General features: G+C 41.4%; 2 protein-coding genes across 3 annotated transcripts; one reads left to right on the top strand and one right to left on the bottom strand.

Moving 5' to 3' along the window:
* Positions 1 to 4,942: 4,942 nt before the first annotated feature.
* Positions 4,943 to 12,229, top strand: xk (X-linked Kx blood group (McLeod syndrome)). Of its 2 annotated transcripts, none has more exons than XM_069533295.1 (3): positions 4,943 to 5,364; positions 8,766 to 9,028; positions 10,165 to 12,229. In XM_069533295.1, the coding sequence occupies exons 1-3, from the start codon at positions 5,120 to 5,122 to the stop codon at positions 11,100 to 11,102; spliced, it is 1,446 nt and encodes a 481-aa protein (XP_069389396.1). In that variant the 5' UTR covers positions 4,943 to 5,119; the 3' UTR covers positions 11,103 to 12,229. The 2 variants fall into 2 exon arrangements, with proteins under 2 accessions (XP_069389396.1, XP_069389398.1); XM_069533297.1 differs by having other exon boundaries at positions 4,964 to 5,364; positions 8,766 to 9,022.
* Positions 12,230 to 12,370: 141 nt separating this feature from the next.
* Positions 12,371 to 14,716, bottom strand: LOC109631175 (dynein light chain Tctex-type 3). Its single transcript, XM_020089775.2, has 5 exons — positions 14,557 to 14,716; positions 13,718 to 13,759; positions 13,495 to 13,618; positions 13,298 to 13,375; positions 12,371 to 13,087 (listed from the first exon to the last, which is right to left on the bottom strand). The coding sequence occupies exons 1-5, from the start codon at positions 14,581 to 14,583 to the stop codon at positions 13,017 to 13,019; spliced, it is 342 nt and encodes a 113-aa protein (XP_019945334.1). The 5' UTR covers positions 14,584 to 14,716; the 3' UTR covers positions 12,371 to 13,016.

Genomic DNA, 14,716 nt, shown 5'->3' with positions numbered 1-14,716 from the left:
ACTGCAGTGTCCATGCAGTCTCAAACACTGTTATGACTGTGTGAATGCAAATGCAGACCAGGAGACAGTGAACCATTATGAAGGCAGTTATTTGCAACTGGAGTTGTAGTGAGTTAAGGGAACTGGAAATGTGGTATCAGAGCACGATGAATGGCCAAAGCTGGGAATCAGTAAATCCAATAGGCCAGATCCAAGGTTTCCAACACCGTTTGAAACTTGGTCAAAGCGTGTTTATTATTTGAGTGAGCGATGGTGTGGAGTCTGGATGAATAAGACTATGGTTTTGTTATGATGCATATATAGCATTGAGTATTTGGTCAGCTGCAGGAACTCAGGTTGAATGGCGAGAGAGGAGAACCAGGAATCCTACACACACACACAGATACACACAAACACACACACACACAGGAGGACAGGTCACAAGACAAGTCCTGTACCCTGACATCATCTCACGCTGAAGTCATAATGGGGTGTTATTTCCTGGTGCCTCAGATGGCTCTAACTGGGCCTCATAATCATTTTCTAATATAAATGCAAATTGAGTTTTCCTGTATCAAGGCTGTAGATAAGACAGATGAAAAATGTGCTTCTCAGAGCATGACTTGAGCCATTTTGGTTTCTCTGACATCTGAGAACTTTACTCCAAATTGACTAAAAATCTTTTCAAAGAACAAAATAGCTGCAGAGTTACTAATTCTCAGAAGTTTTTCCACACAAAATGTTTATAATTTGTTTTTCGACCAGTTGTGTAAAGACCGAGGGCGGAAAGAGCCATCAAACAGGAACGTGAATGAGAGAATAAACGATACAGATTCCACCGTCTGCTATTTCGGGTCATAACCAGATGAACCAAATCATGTTTTTCAGAGCTATAACTTCTTCTGTTCTTCTTTGATGTAAAGGCAACCTCCCCAACTCACTGGCTCCATTATCCTCACGTCTTTCCATTTCAGAAAAGTTTTGGTTCACTTTGCATTTCTTTTAGCTTTATTTTACTTTTTGCTGTCAAAAACTTAATTAATTGTACATTCATGAGATGACCTTTATTCCCACGTTCATATCTATGTGGCATTTGTCCTCTTGTTCAACTCCTTTCAACTCATTTCTTATCAAAATATGATTCAAAGCGTCTCACACACAATCTCGACTTAAGATAACCTCTTGAATCACCTTGGAAATGGCACTATGCATGATAACGCTGTAGCAAACATGGCTGACCTGCAAAACTCAGGATATGAAATGCTTCAGCTGCTCAAATGGAGCAGTACACTGTGTGTTATTACTATGATGTTATCACTCATGAGTTTTGGATCTCAAATGGTCAAGTCTGAAAAGTGACAGCCAACCGAAATTATGGGGTAGAAATAAAATGTCTTACAGAATGAAAATTATACATTAAAGCAAACTAGGGGCCAGGGAACACAAAACACAGAGACAGGGGTTGCAAGATGATTTCCAGAAATCAAATAAAATTGAAAAGTAAATAGAAATAGTGAATTTGAATCCCAGTGTGGGTCAAGAGCTGTTCTTTCGACCCATGACACGTGCAGCTCGGTCAAATGACTCATCTGCTATTTTCTGAAATTCCATACCCAACTGATGATTTTATAAAACCCAACTACATTAGACATCTCTCTCACCTCCTCACTCTTCAGATGGATAGACAACTCCACTACTGTCACATCTTAGTCATCTCTGAGCAACGTCTGAGTTTATGTGCACATCTGCTCAGAACATATGTAAAAGTGTCCAATTACTTTTGAACCCTTGAAATATGGTCAGTGTGTGTTAGAGGGGTTTTATTTCTTCAGCACCATGGACAGCAGCCTGCTGAACTGAAGGCCTCTGCTGCCACCTGCTGGTACAACGACTCCGACTCATGAGAGAATAAACAGTCTATCATCGTCATCATCATCATCATCATCATCATCATCATGGATAACAATAATAAACACTGGACACGTAGTTCATGTTGGTGGCACTTTATTGTAAATATAATTATTACACTGAGAGGAGGAAGTAAAACCAATAGGATCACAAGTAGAAAGGTCAATATTAAAACTAACAGTTTGTTTTCAAAATGTTATAATTGACATTACTACAGAGGTATTATGGTGAATAGTACTTAAAGTATCATTATTATTACTGATGCAATACTGTTTATGCAGCAACTCAGGGATATACAGCTTATGGCAATGATGTACGCCATATTTGACAATTCTTTGTTTCGGGATTCACATCCAACGTCAATACCGACACATAACAACTCTACATTACTGCTTCAGGGATTTTATGCTTGACTATTCCTTCTTTGAGAAGCATCTTTTGTTTTTCCAACCCAGTTTAGACAAAAAACACGTTTTCTTCCACACTAGGAAATCTTTGATCTCCTCTAAATTGGACGGTAAAATTATTGCTCCCAAGGAGCCAGGAGCATTCATTTCCTGGAGTTCCCATGCACATATTTCCTACTCCATCGTAATACTCAATCATCTTTCGTTGAATAATAGTATTTTATTATGATTTATTTATCTTCTTGCAGTTTCACACAACAAAGATAAATATAATATATCATATAAACAGTTTGTAGTATTGTGCCTCAGAATTCCTAAGTGACTTACTACTTAAATTCAAGGTTCTTGTACTTGGGTTTTCTGCCCATGTCCCTTAATACATCAGTTTTTTTAGAAATGTTAAATTTCAGTACATTCTTTGTTCGGTCTATTGGCGCGTGGCAACCAACGTCAAGGTGCATTACGGCTATCTTGTGTTATCGTGTTACTGAAAAAATTTCAATACATTTATTTGACATCTTAATAGTTCCTGTAATTACTTAAATACAAAACATATGAAAAGCTTATAAAACAGAGATGCTTCATTATAAATTAAACCAACCTGCAGTCTACACATCTACAGCTTTGGTGCCGGAAAATTAACTGCTAACTACTTTCACCATTGTTTGTCTTATAACATTGTTTTATTGCTTTTCCTTTTAATTTATTTGTTAATGTTTTAATAATTTAAAAGTTGGTGCATTTATTTAAGTTCTGATCCAAATGTCTTGCCCCTGAACATATCACATTAAGTTCTGCTAATGTGGCAAAAGCTGTTTATTCTGCATCTGTTTCTTTTTGCTAAAATGACCAGTGAGTATGATTAATGGTTTTATTCACAAAAACATATCTGATATTGAAAAAAAACCTGAAACAAAGAGTGATTGTTTTCCACAGTTTTCTTTACTTTAAGAGGAACAACTTAGTGGACCCCACTCCATGGAGTCCACCATGTTGCTACAGTGGCCCCGAAGGGACAAACATTCATGAATTTGAAGGGTGAGTGAGAGGTCTCAGTTGGTTGCAATTTTCATTCTCACCACTAGATACCACTAAATCTCCCTCACTGTTCACTTACTGTAGAAATCCATCGCACCATTATTATAATATTTTAAAAATTCACGTTACCAGTGTTACCTATTATATAGACTACATTTATTATAATTACACCCGTCTGAATCACTAGAAGATTATTTATCTGTACAAATCTCAAAGAGTTTCAATTTAATTTACACATTCACTGATTTAGCTCAAACAACATAAAGAAACAAGCAACTGAGTCTCTACATTGTAAAACATTCAACAATGATTATGATGTTCAGTATCCAGTGTATTGATGGAGATACATTTATAAACAACTCACTTGCCAAGCACCGTACTGTTGACAGATGTTTGAGAATATCAGACCTCAACATATGTACATAGACAAAATATGACCTTTTTTAATCTAAGAAACAGCGGATGGAAATATCCATGTCACAACTGTCACTTAAAGGAGAAGTTCGGTTTTTTTCAACCTGGTCCTTATTTCCAGCACATGGTATGTAGATCTACTCACCCATAAAGGTTTGGAGTAACTTGGAGTCCTTCGGACGCTTTTAGATCCAAACGTGATCAGCGTATATCCATACAACGCAAGGGTTCGGGGCATCCACCATACAGCCTCTAAATAAACATTATCTGCCGCGAAACTCTTGATTTACCATGAATCTCCAGCTCTAGTTCCCTGTGAGTCTCGCTAGCCTCGGAGCTAGCGTTAGCTTAACGAGTAGCTTTGTTTACATCCCGGGCTTTCACTGGGGTGACGTCACCGAGGCGCGCAGCCGCTGCACAGCTGACGATCAGATGTGTTTGTTTACACGGAGTTTGCGGCTGCTAGTTTTGCGCAACATGGCAGAACACTTATCAGGTGCTTCACTGTACAGGATTCTTTTAAAGCAGCTGTGTCCTGGTGCTCGGGCGTATTCACCCGGTTAAGGGCTAGCTAACTTCAGCGGGCTAACCAGCAGCCTCGGAGCTAGCGTTAGCTTAGCGAACCGAGAGCGAGTTGTCTTCCTGTTTAATCAGCAAACCGGGTGAATACGCCCGAGCACCAGGACACAGCTGCTTTAAAAGAATACTGTAATGCAAAGCACCTCACTCCAAACCTTTATGGGTGAGTGGATCTACACACCATATGCTGGAAATAAGGACCAGGTTGAAAAAAACCGAACTTCTCCTTTAACTCTGTAAAAACCAGGACCAATAAGGAAATGATATCTTAATTTGAGTGTTTTCAGTTTATTTCTTTATTTATATAGTTTGTTATGTTGTGTTGAATCAACATCTACAAGTCCTACAATCAACAAATAGATACAAATATACCATACAAACAAAATAAATGGAATTTTATAAAATGATATCATTATATTAATATACATTATATTTCTTCATATCCATGCATGAATTGTGTTTACACATAAATCCTCATTATTGTTTTTAATATTCCCTCAATTTGAACAACTCCATATCAAAATGAATAAATACAATAAATGTCACTCGCTGTCACTGTCTGCGGTGCGCACAGGAGAGTGCAGCGCCACTGTCGCCCCCTCCAGTCCCACGCCGGTACGACACCTGGCTGTGAAAACATCCAACCTCCCTGCAGCTGCTGCGGCGGCGTGTGCCCCCGACTCTCCGCCGTCCAGTGTGGCCGGACACCGAGAGAGCTCGGTGCCTGCGGGATGGATGAACGGGCCCTGAGCGAAGCAGCGCGCCGCGTTCCCCAGATGGCGGAGTGAGCGAGGATGCGCGTCCCCAGTTCCATCTTTGTGTCGGTGTCCCTGTTCACGGCCGAGACCACGGCGGCTCTCTACCTGAGCTCCACGTACCGCTCCGCCGGAGACCAGATCTGGCAGGCGCTCACGCTCCTCTTCACGCTCGTACCGTCCGTGCTCGTCCAGCTTACCCTCACCTTCATCCACCGGGACCTGAGCAGGGACCGACCGCTCATCCTGCTGCTGCACATCCTGCAGCTCGGACCCATAGTCAGGTCAGTTGTTTACGTGTGTGTGTCTCTAATGCTCGGTCCTCTCTCTCTCTCTCTCACACACACACACACACACACACACACACACACACACACACACTGACACACACTGGACCACAGTGTTCTTCATCTCCTCTGCACCAGGCCATGAAACCAGCGTCATTACGCACAGGTGTCGACTCCACGGATGGTTTCTCTCGTTAAAAACATGTCCCCGGCCTCTGCACACATAAGCTGCTTACTGATGCTTTGATCGACGCTTTGCACACATGCTGTTGTTTTCATCTGTTCTCGGGTTCTTTTCTTCTTCGACTGGCTGCTCACGTGCCGGAGCAATGAAAGCGTATCTGTGCCATCGGAAATAAAAAGCTGATCAATGCTCCCACTCCTCATTGATACATGTTCCATATACAGCCAGAGCTCTCTCAGTTGGGATCTCCACTGTTTGATCATCTTCATGGTGATCTCACAGGCCGAGCTGGGGCTGATTTATTCATGAAATCACTCGGCATGAAGCCTGGAGCACATAAAGCAGATGACATACATACATCATGTGGCTGCTGCGCTCTGATGCAGGGACCTTTAAACATCTGCATACAGTGCTTCAGAGCAGAGGAATAAGGGGCCTGGGGTTTCCCTGGGTAAGCTCTGGACCATCTGTCTCTGGAATCAGAGCCTAATCCTGCATACAGACCCCCCCCATTCAAACATACACACAGCAGGAGATCTGACCACAGGGATCACATGGAAACACTAGAGAGGAAACTGTTTGCTCATTAAGCACAGTGGGCTGGATTGACAGAACAGCAATCAGCAACTATTTAAATGATCGATTCATTAGAATTTGTTAAACAAAAGATAAATATTTGATGATTTTAGATATGCAACTTTTCCTGTCTTTCTAGTAATTCTAGTAAACTGAATCTGTGGGTGTGGTTACTTTGCCACGGGGCAGCGAGGAGATTGTTTTATCAGGAGTTGTGAAGTAGAAAATATAAAGTAAATGATAAATAATTGTTAGCCATACACATAACTGAGACTTAGCCTTTGTTTTATTTTGTATAAACAGTATTTCCTTTGGTCGCCCAGCTGAGCAGACGCCCCTCACAGTATATGCTGATTCCCCAGCTGTGGCCTCTGTGGACATGATCTCCTTTCCCCCTCGAGTGCATTTGAACGGTTATTTCTCAGACCTCCACATCTTCCTTCAGTGAAGAGCACAACCAAGAATAGCACATGTCACCCCATAGCTCCTTATCTCTGACAGCACAGCCACAGAGGGAAATGTCCACACTTCCTCTTCTCGGTATGATCCACCCAACACAACACGCCTAATGTCTCAGACATGAGTTCTTTTTCTTTTGTGTCGAAGCAGGAATGACTCTGTACGTCTATATCTATTTGGTTTTATTTTCCTCCTGTCAAATCTGCAGCTCTTAATGCTCCATGACTGTGCTCATAAATAGAAGTGGAGTTTAATCAGCCTGTTAAGTGTTTTTGTCTTGGGAACAGTTTTACAAAAAAACATTTTTTCCTGCAGCTTTAAACCGTTTGAATTTGTCCTCAGCTCAAAAATGTGTTTCACTTATTGTAACCTCCTCTGGATGTTTGAGCTTCGTGGTCGAAGACATGAATGAGCTGATGTGCCACACCGAGTTTAGATTATTTATTTTGATTCAACTCTGTCCGTTTTCACACATTCACTTAAAACTCCGTGAACTCCCTGAGTGTGGGCCTGATATCTATCACTGCATCCTTGAATGAGACTTGGATGTTTTGTTAAAAGCTTCAGTATGCGTGTGACTCGGTGATAATCAGTCTGTCCCTCAGTTCCACTGTGAATTAAATCCTCCTGCCTGGCTGGTTTTAAGTGCTTCTTTATCGACTGGGAGCCGCCTCGACCTCTGGCTCTTTGCCCACATCTGCATTTAAGTATCTTAGCAGCTGATGACTGTGACTCACTGTCTCTGACAGATCTTCTGCCATTCGTTATAACAGAGACACATAGATATCAAATTGAGACCAGATTGTCTTAATCTCATGTAGTTTATCATTAAAAACAAACCTGATTGTTTATGTGGTTCATTAAAATCATTTGGCTGAAACTACTGAAGATTTCCCAAGTTTTTTAATGCTTTAGTCAAATCTGCTCTCCTCCACCAACACATATGTTTTCTGATCAGTCTTTGAACATCATGTTTACCTGTAAAGTGTTGAAAACATTCCTCCTCTGTATTCGGGCCATGAGCAGATTCTGTTTCTCAAGTGACTCCAGAGTAAAAGAGATGGGAATAGAATCCAGAAACGTAATTAAATGTTCTGTAAAGCTAATAAGAAGCCTCGCAGTCTGAGTTACACAAATTAAGTGCAACACAATACTGCGTCTTTGTCCTCTCACTCAGCTACAGCTCAAACATGGAAACTCTAAGATGGAGTTTCATACTGAAAAGCTGTAACTTTTGAACGTATATATTTTAGAATTATGGGAAGTCAAATTTGAACGTCATGTGCACTCACACCATCACTTACGTTAGAGCTGATTTAGAAAGGTGTAGATGATGGGAAGAATACTTGTTTAAGAGGATGTAGTGTTGAAAGTACGAATCTCCTCTTGAAGTCATACATTGTATTTCGTAGTGTCTCTGAAAAAACAATGAGTACAGTTTAGGAACTGGTTGCACTGTAGTTCATGTTACCTTCACCAAGGAGGTTTTCATCTGATTGTGTTTGTTTGTCTGTTGCTTAGTAAGATTACGCAAAAACTAAAAGAGGGATTACCATGAACCTTTGTGGTGCAGATCTGCATCAGAAGGTGGATCCAGGATCTTTTACACTTTCTTAGAAAAGTGTGAGTTAGGGTGTTTCTGAGCATCAATGAGAAAGAGGACTGATATTTGAGGGTGTGAAATGAACTGTATGTGCCGTTCAGATTTGATTTATTTACTCGTTTATTTCCAATCGAAATGTTTAATAGTTGACAAACTCTCAGTGCTGACGATCGTCACCTTCAGGAGAATATCATGTTTAGGAAAGTTTCCTTTTTGAACAGTAGATAAAGTTTATTATTAGTCATCAATAGAATCAGCCACTGACCACGAATGACTGAACTGATCTGTGGAGCAGGTTAGTGGTGCAGCATTGGTTACCATGGTGATCTAGATAACACACTAGTCTGACATTATGGGACGATTTCACCTTTTTAAAAATGTTCTAAACAAGCTAAACTAAACTACAGGCCCCTGTTAAACATCAGCATGTTAATTATGTGACTGATGTTTGAATGTGATATTTAATTGTTTGTTTCTGTAATGCATCATTCTGCAGCCCTTCAGTGAGTTCCTCTACACGTCAGAGAGTCTGCAGCTCCTCATGATCTCTGTTCTCCCGCTGCTGTTGCATTGCAGGTGTCTGGAGGCGTTCTGTATCTATGGCAGCGTGGGCCGAGTAGAGGAGCCGTATGTCAGCATCACCAGGAAGAAGCAGATGCCCCGCGGGGGTCAGTCTGAGGAGGTGGAGCGGCAGGTGGGGCAGGCGGAGGGGAAACTGTTTACGCACCGAGCAGCCTTCGCCCGCACCTCGGTCATCCAGGCCTTCCTGGGATCGGCCCCCCAGCTCACCCTACAGCTCTACATCTGCGTCCTGCAGCAGGGGGTGTCCATCGGTAGAGGTTAGGGGGGTACGGGGGGAGGGACTCTGGACTCTTTGATTTAGTCAGTTATCTGATATTGATGATTGTCTCAGTAAATTGCTGATCAGGGGTCAGTATGTGTGAGAAGTGTGTGCTTCTGTCACTGAGATGAACTCACAGGTTCTCACACCATCTGTTCTCTGCTTTAGGACCAAACACAAGAGGTCATAAATACAGTGGGTCACTTTCATGTTCTCTGAAGCTGCTGCTCTTCTATTTCACGCCTGCCGGTTTAATGACCAGGAAGTGGTGAACAAAAGCTTCAGGGCCTTGTCACTTCTGTCTTAAAACCACACTCAGGTGTCCATATGTACTCTAAAAGTGTAATGTGTGTCTTTTCTGCATTAAACTGATAAGACAAGTTGAGTTGTGGACTTTAATCAACCCAAATTATCAAACCCTGAGAAATCTGTTAAGTTAATCAAGGTAGCACTCAGTGTCTCGTGCTTTGCGTCTGCCAAAGTCTGTTTATTTTGGACCAGGAGAGATCACTTCTCTTCATTTGGCTCCTGGTAAAAAAATAACTGAAGCATAAACGCTGAAGGAAACCGTCTCCTAACTGTGTTCTATTGTTTTGATTGAGAGACGCCTAGTGTGACAGAAAAACACATCAACTATTGTGCTTTTAAAACATTGTTGTTTGCTGTAACCCCTCCTACCATTCACACTAGAAGATTCCTTCATTGTGTCCTTTCAGTGCTCGTGATAAAATCTATTCATCCTCATCCAAAGTTAGTCTGATGATAATATGAGGCTGCAGCTCATCCACAGTTACAGTATGTTAACTATAACATTTATTTTATAGTTCTCTTTCTCTAAACATTTCCTTACACGCAAACAAATCCTATCATAGTTGAATTTCTCTGTATTTAGTGAAACTCTTATTATTAACCTCAAACTGTTTTAAGTCTATCACTAAAGATGTGTTATATATACTCATATTTCACACTGTATATATATTTATATCTTCTTGGCAGCTTTATACTTGAAAAGGTGCTGAACAATTTTCCTTCTTGCATAGAAAGAAACTCAACTTTCCCTCCTGGAAATAGACCTAATGTGACTCTTTCCTTTCATTGATGGCGTCCTCGTATTTCTCTCATTGTTCATGTCAGGCACACTGATGGTGATCTCCCTCCTGTCCATTGTGTACGGAGCCCTGCGCTGCAACATCCTGGCCATTAAGATCAAATATGACGACTATGAAGTGGACATCCGGCCGATGGCGTATCTGTGCATCTTCCTGTGGAGGAGCTTCGAGATCGCCACCCGTGTGGTGGTGCTGGTGCTGTTCAGCTCCGTGCTACAGCTCTGGGTCCTGCCTGTGGTTCTGCTGAACTTCCTTGTTTTCTTCCTCTACCCCTGGATCCTGTTCTGGCAGAGTCACTCGCCGTTCCCAGAGAATATAGAAAAGACTCTGACCAGGGTGGGAACCACCATCGTGCTTTGCTTGCTCACCTTCCTCTACGCCGGCATCAACATGTTCTGCTGGTCGGCCGTGCAGGTGAAACTCAACGACCCAGACCTCATCAATAAGTCCCAGAACTGGTATCGCATGGCCGTGTACTACATGCTGCGCTTTGTGGAGAACGCCTCCCTGCTTCTGCTGTGGTACATCTACAAAACAGACTTCTACAAGTTCATCTGCGCACCACTGCTGGTGCTGCAGCTGCTGGTCGCCTACGCCATAGCCATCTTCTTCATGCTGGTCTTCTACCAGTTCTGTCATCCGTGTCGGAGGCTCTTCTCCTCCAACATGACCCAGGGCCTGTGGGACTGCTCCTCGCTTCTGTGTCTCATGTGCAACTCCACTTCACCGCAGAACAGGCCGATGGGAAAGGCCGTCTTGGAGCCGCCGAGAACCTCCACATGCAAAGAGCCGACCGATGATGGAGCCCATGACTCAGCCAGTGAGCCCACAGACGACGCCCCTAACGACACGACATACGACATGCTCGACGACACAGTCTATGACATTCCCAATGAAACGGGCAGTAATGTAGGAGTCGGAATCAACGGCGACCTCAGCCACAGTGTCACCTGCAACGCTTAGAGCATCCCAATGTGTACGGTGCCATTCAGAGGATCCACTCTGACAGTTATCATACCCTCAGTTACCTTTTAAGTGCCACATGGATCCGCCTGTGAGTTGAGTTTACATTTTAAATCCTTCAAACTTAATCTCACACATCCCAACTGTGTTTTCTACCATAGTCTGACACTTCTACATGAAGCAAATATGTCCTTAACTTGAGATCTGTCCTGGCTGCAAACATGCTTCGTGTTAACCTGTATAAAAGCACTACAGAAGTGGTGCTCACTACTCATCACCCAACATCCTGACCCGTCATCCTGCAAATAAAAACCCATGGATGCCATTATTTTTTGTAAATTTGGAAACTATATGTGCTGCATTACTGATCACAAGGAGCCATACATTTGAATTGATTGTATTTAGTCTTTGGCATGGAGGTGTGCATGTGTGGAGCCTCTGATGAGGTGTCTCCAGGGGGGAGAGGGTCTGTTTGATCAATTGTATTTCTCTGGACCTCCTGCTAGTCTATGCGGCTGCAAGCAATCAGCTTTTTTACTCCTTGATAAGAGCTTTATCAGAAACACATGCTGCTTCCTCTGTATTTGTGCTTGTCACTGAGACGAGAACCTCCACACATTGTCGTTAAAGAGCCTGTTTAATCACCAAACACGTTACTGTGAACGCACGCACATCTCTGAGTATAATGTTTCTTGCACGTTTACAATAAAAATGATTTAAGTGGCTTAGATTCAACCGCTGAGCAGCAAATGCTGTTGTGATGTGAAATGCTTGTTAAAATGTATTTGCATTTTTTTGTAAATTCATGCTATAGTCGCATCTATCGTCAGTTACACATTTACAGTGCACAAATCTGTAACAAAATATATTTTCTTTTTTTTCACCTTTATGTATAATTGTGTGTGTGAGAGAATGTCAGTGTTGTTTGACTTGGCACGCCTTTTTTCAATGTATCTGCAGAGGAACGACGACCTCGCCAATCACACGAATGCTCCTGATATTTGTACAAATAAGCCAAAAAGATAAATAACTTGAGTGACACATGAAATATTCTCATACACACAAGGCATTTTAAAAGATGATACTTAAAAAAAAAATCTAATAAATTTATATATTTATATGTGAAAGTTGTGCAGTTTTCTTCTCACTCTGTATGATCCTGTGCTGATCTCTAGTGGACAAGAGCCCAAACTGCACTCTACTAAAAAAAAATCCCCTCAAAATGTTTAGTGTCTGCTTAAGAAAGATGGAAAAGGAATAATAGCTAGTTTGTGTTTGAATAGATTTAATGAATCCACAGTTCATGTTCACGCAAATTAATTCACAAGCAGCTTTAATAAACTTAACACACAGTCAAATATTCAAATTTCTGAAGGAAAACCTCTTGAAAAAGTGCATTCGTTTTCTGGGGACAGATCATTTAAACTATTCCATCCTTGAAATAAACTCCCTCTTACCTGCACAGCCAAAATAAATATTAAGAATACAAATGCAGACGGGCATAAACACTTAAAGTAATTCAGTATCAAACACAGGTACTCACGTTAATTAATGGTAAACTTTATTCTAGTAATCATTCAGTCCTGTTTGTTCTGGAATGTAACGAAGGACAAGGACAAATCAGGTTCGACATTCAAGGAAAGATTAGAGACATTGGACAATATGCAAGCTGATGGATCACGATATTTAGAAAACAAAACTACCACTAACACTGACTATGACTTTGGAACTTATCCTCAGAGACGAACCCACCAAACGCAGGCTCTAGTATCACAACTCTTGACGTTAGGCATTTCCTGTCTGCGGGACAAAAACAGCCACTTGTAGTTGACGTCCACCTGAGGATCTTCCTGGCTTCTTGGTCAAAGTGTGGCAGTTTTAGATGAAAGAGCAGGACACAGCTGTGTGCCGCCATCACAGCGCCACAGCAAACACACTGACCACACAGTACATGGTTCGATTCTCCCACCTGACTGTGCAGTTTCCTGAAAAACAAGAAATGTCTCATATTAATCCTGGGGCAAAAAGTTAAAGTTATATTATCTATGAATTATTTGAACACAATTATTCAAACAGATATTGGAGCCCTGAATTAACATATTGTACATTCAGGTACTTATTCATTACTGAAAATCAGATATTGTGTCTTAAACGATTTCATGTGATACCAGCTCTGAATGTAGGTTGTATCTCACCGTCAGTGGCAGTGTCCCAGTAGCAGGAGTTGGCCGTGTGGAGACCAGCACCGCTCTTCTGCATGATGGTACAGTTTACTACAAAAAAACAGAGACCAATATCAGTCACATGCTTACCTCCATATACAAGATCTACCTGTCAACACCTCATGTCTCAGCGTCTCATGTACTGTATGTGATGGGTGCATGTAGTTCACCTATGTATTTGAACGTGCGTCCCTGTTTCACCAGGTGTGTCAGAGAGTGCTCCACTATACTGGCCGTCCACTGGTTCACTTTATTCTGATTATAATCCGTTCCTCCGAGGACACCTTCGATACACTGAGACAAGACCACACGGAGAAAAACACTGTCATCACACCAAAGACTGGATTTACAATAAAATGAAGATTGCGGATGTTTCCATGGGTTAAGCCTCACCTCTTTAACTGAGACAGTGGCTTCATCAGCATTGAACACAACCTGCAGGGTGATTGAAAAGGAGAGTTAGCGACATCTGTGTTCGTCTTTTGGACATTTTACAGCAAGTGTCATTTAAAGCAGAAAGAGTTTGATGATTTCACGTTCTGAAATAAATGATTTAAATATATAGATAATGAGAAAGAATTCTGCGCTTTAAAGTTGCAGCTGCCTCAATCAGTCATTGACAATAAAATGTATTAAATTAAAACAAACGTATATAAAGAGTTTTCTGCAACGAGGCGTTTACTCTCCTACAATTCACCTCAGGATGTTTACAGTGAAATCTAATAAACAAGTGAGATTTAGAAAAAAAACTACACTCACATCCAAACACTTGGTTATTAGTACAATAATTAATATACCAATATTACCACACTTGTAGTTTTTACTCCAACATATATTTGACAACAGAAGTTATTATATATTCTATGATTGCAGAATAAGATTGAGTGGAGCTGTGTTTAGATTCAAGGTGCTGAGTAACAGGGACATTAAAAACAACAGATGAAAAATTAAAAGGAGTAAAATAGGCAGAAGAAATAAAAATGATAAATCTGAATAAGGTAAAAAAATAAAAATAAACGCACTCATTTATGTATATATTATATATATATAAAATATTCTGCTGAAGGTATAAGTATAAATGATCTGACCCCACCCAGCCTGGAGCACCGTTATCTTTAGCCATAGCTGCTTTAAGCTAACACTAGCTAAGTAGCTCCGAAGCGTCTCTAGTGTGAATGACGGCGGCAGATTTGAGGCTTCGTGTAATTAGAAATAAACAGCAATAGTTTCACCTCTTCTCCAGAGTTAAATTCCTCCATCGTTTCCACCACAGACACAAACGTCTGTTCTTCTGTCTGTTGTTCAGATTGTTGTCGCTGAGCACTTCCGGTGGTTCAGAGACAACGAGCGCAGATAAAGACGCGCCCTCTCCTCGTGATGTTGACCCCTCGT

This window comes from Paralichthys olivaceus, chromosome 10 (genome assembly GCF_024713975.1).
Source record: "Paralichthys olivaceus isolate ysfri-2021 chromosome 10, ASM2471397v2, whole genome shotgun sequence".
In the NCBI taxonomy this organism is placed as follows: Eukaryota; Metazoa; Chordata; class Actinopteri; order Pleuronectiformes; family Paralichthyidae; genus Paralichthys; species Paralichthys olivaceus.
The sequence above is the reverse complement of the archived record's forward strand: the minus strand, read 5'-3'. Positions and strand labels throughout refer to the sequence as shown.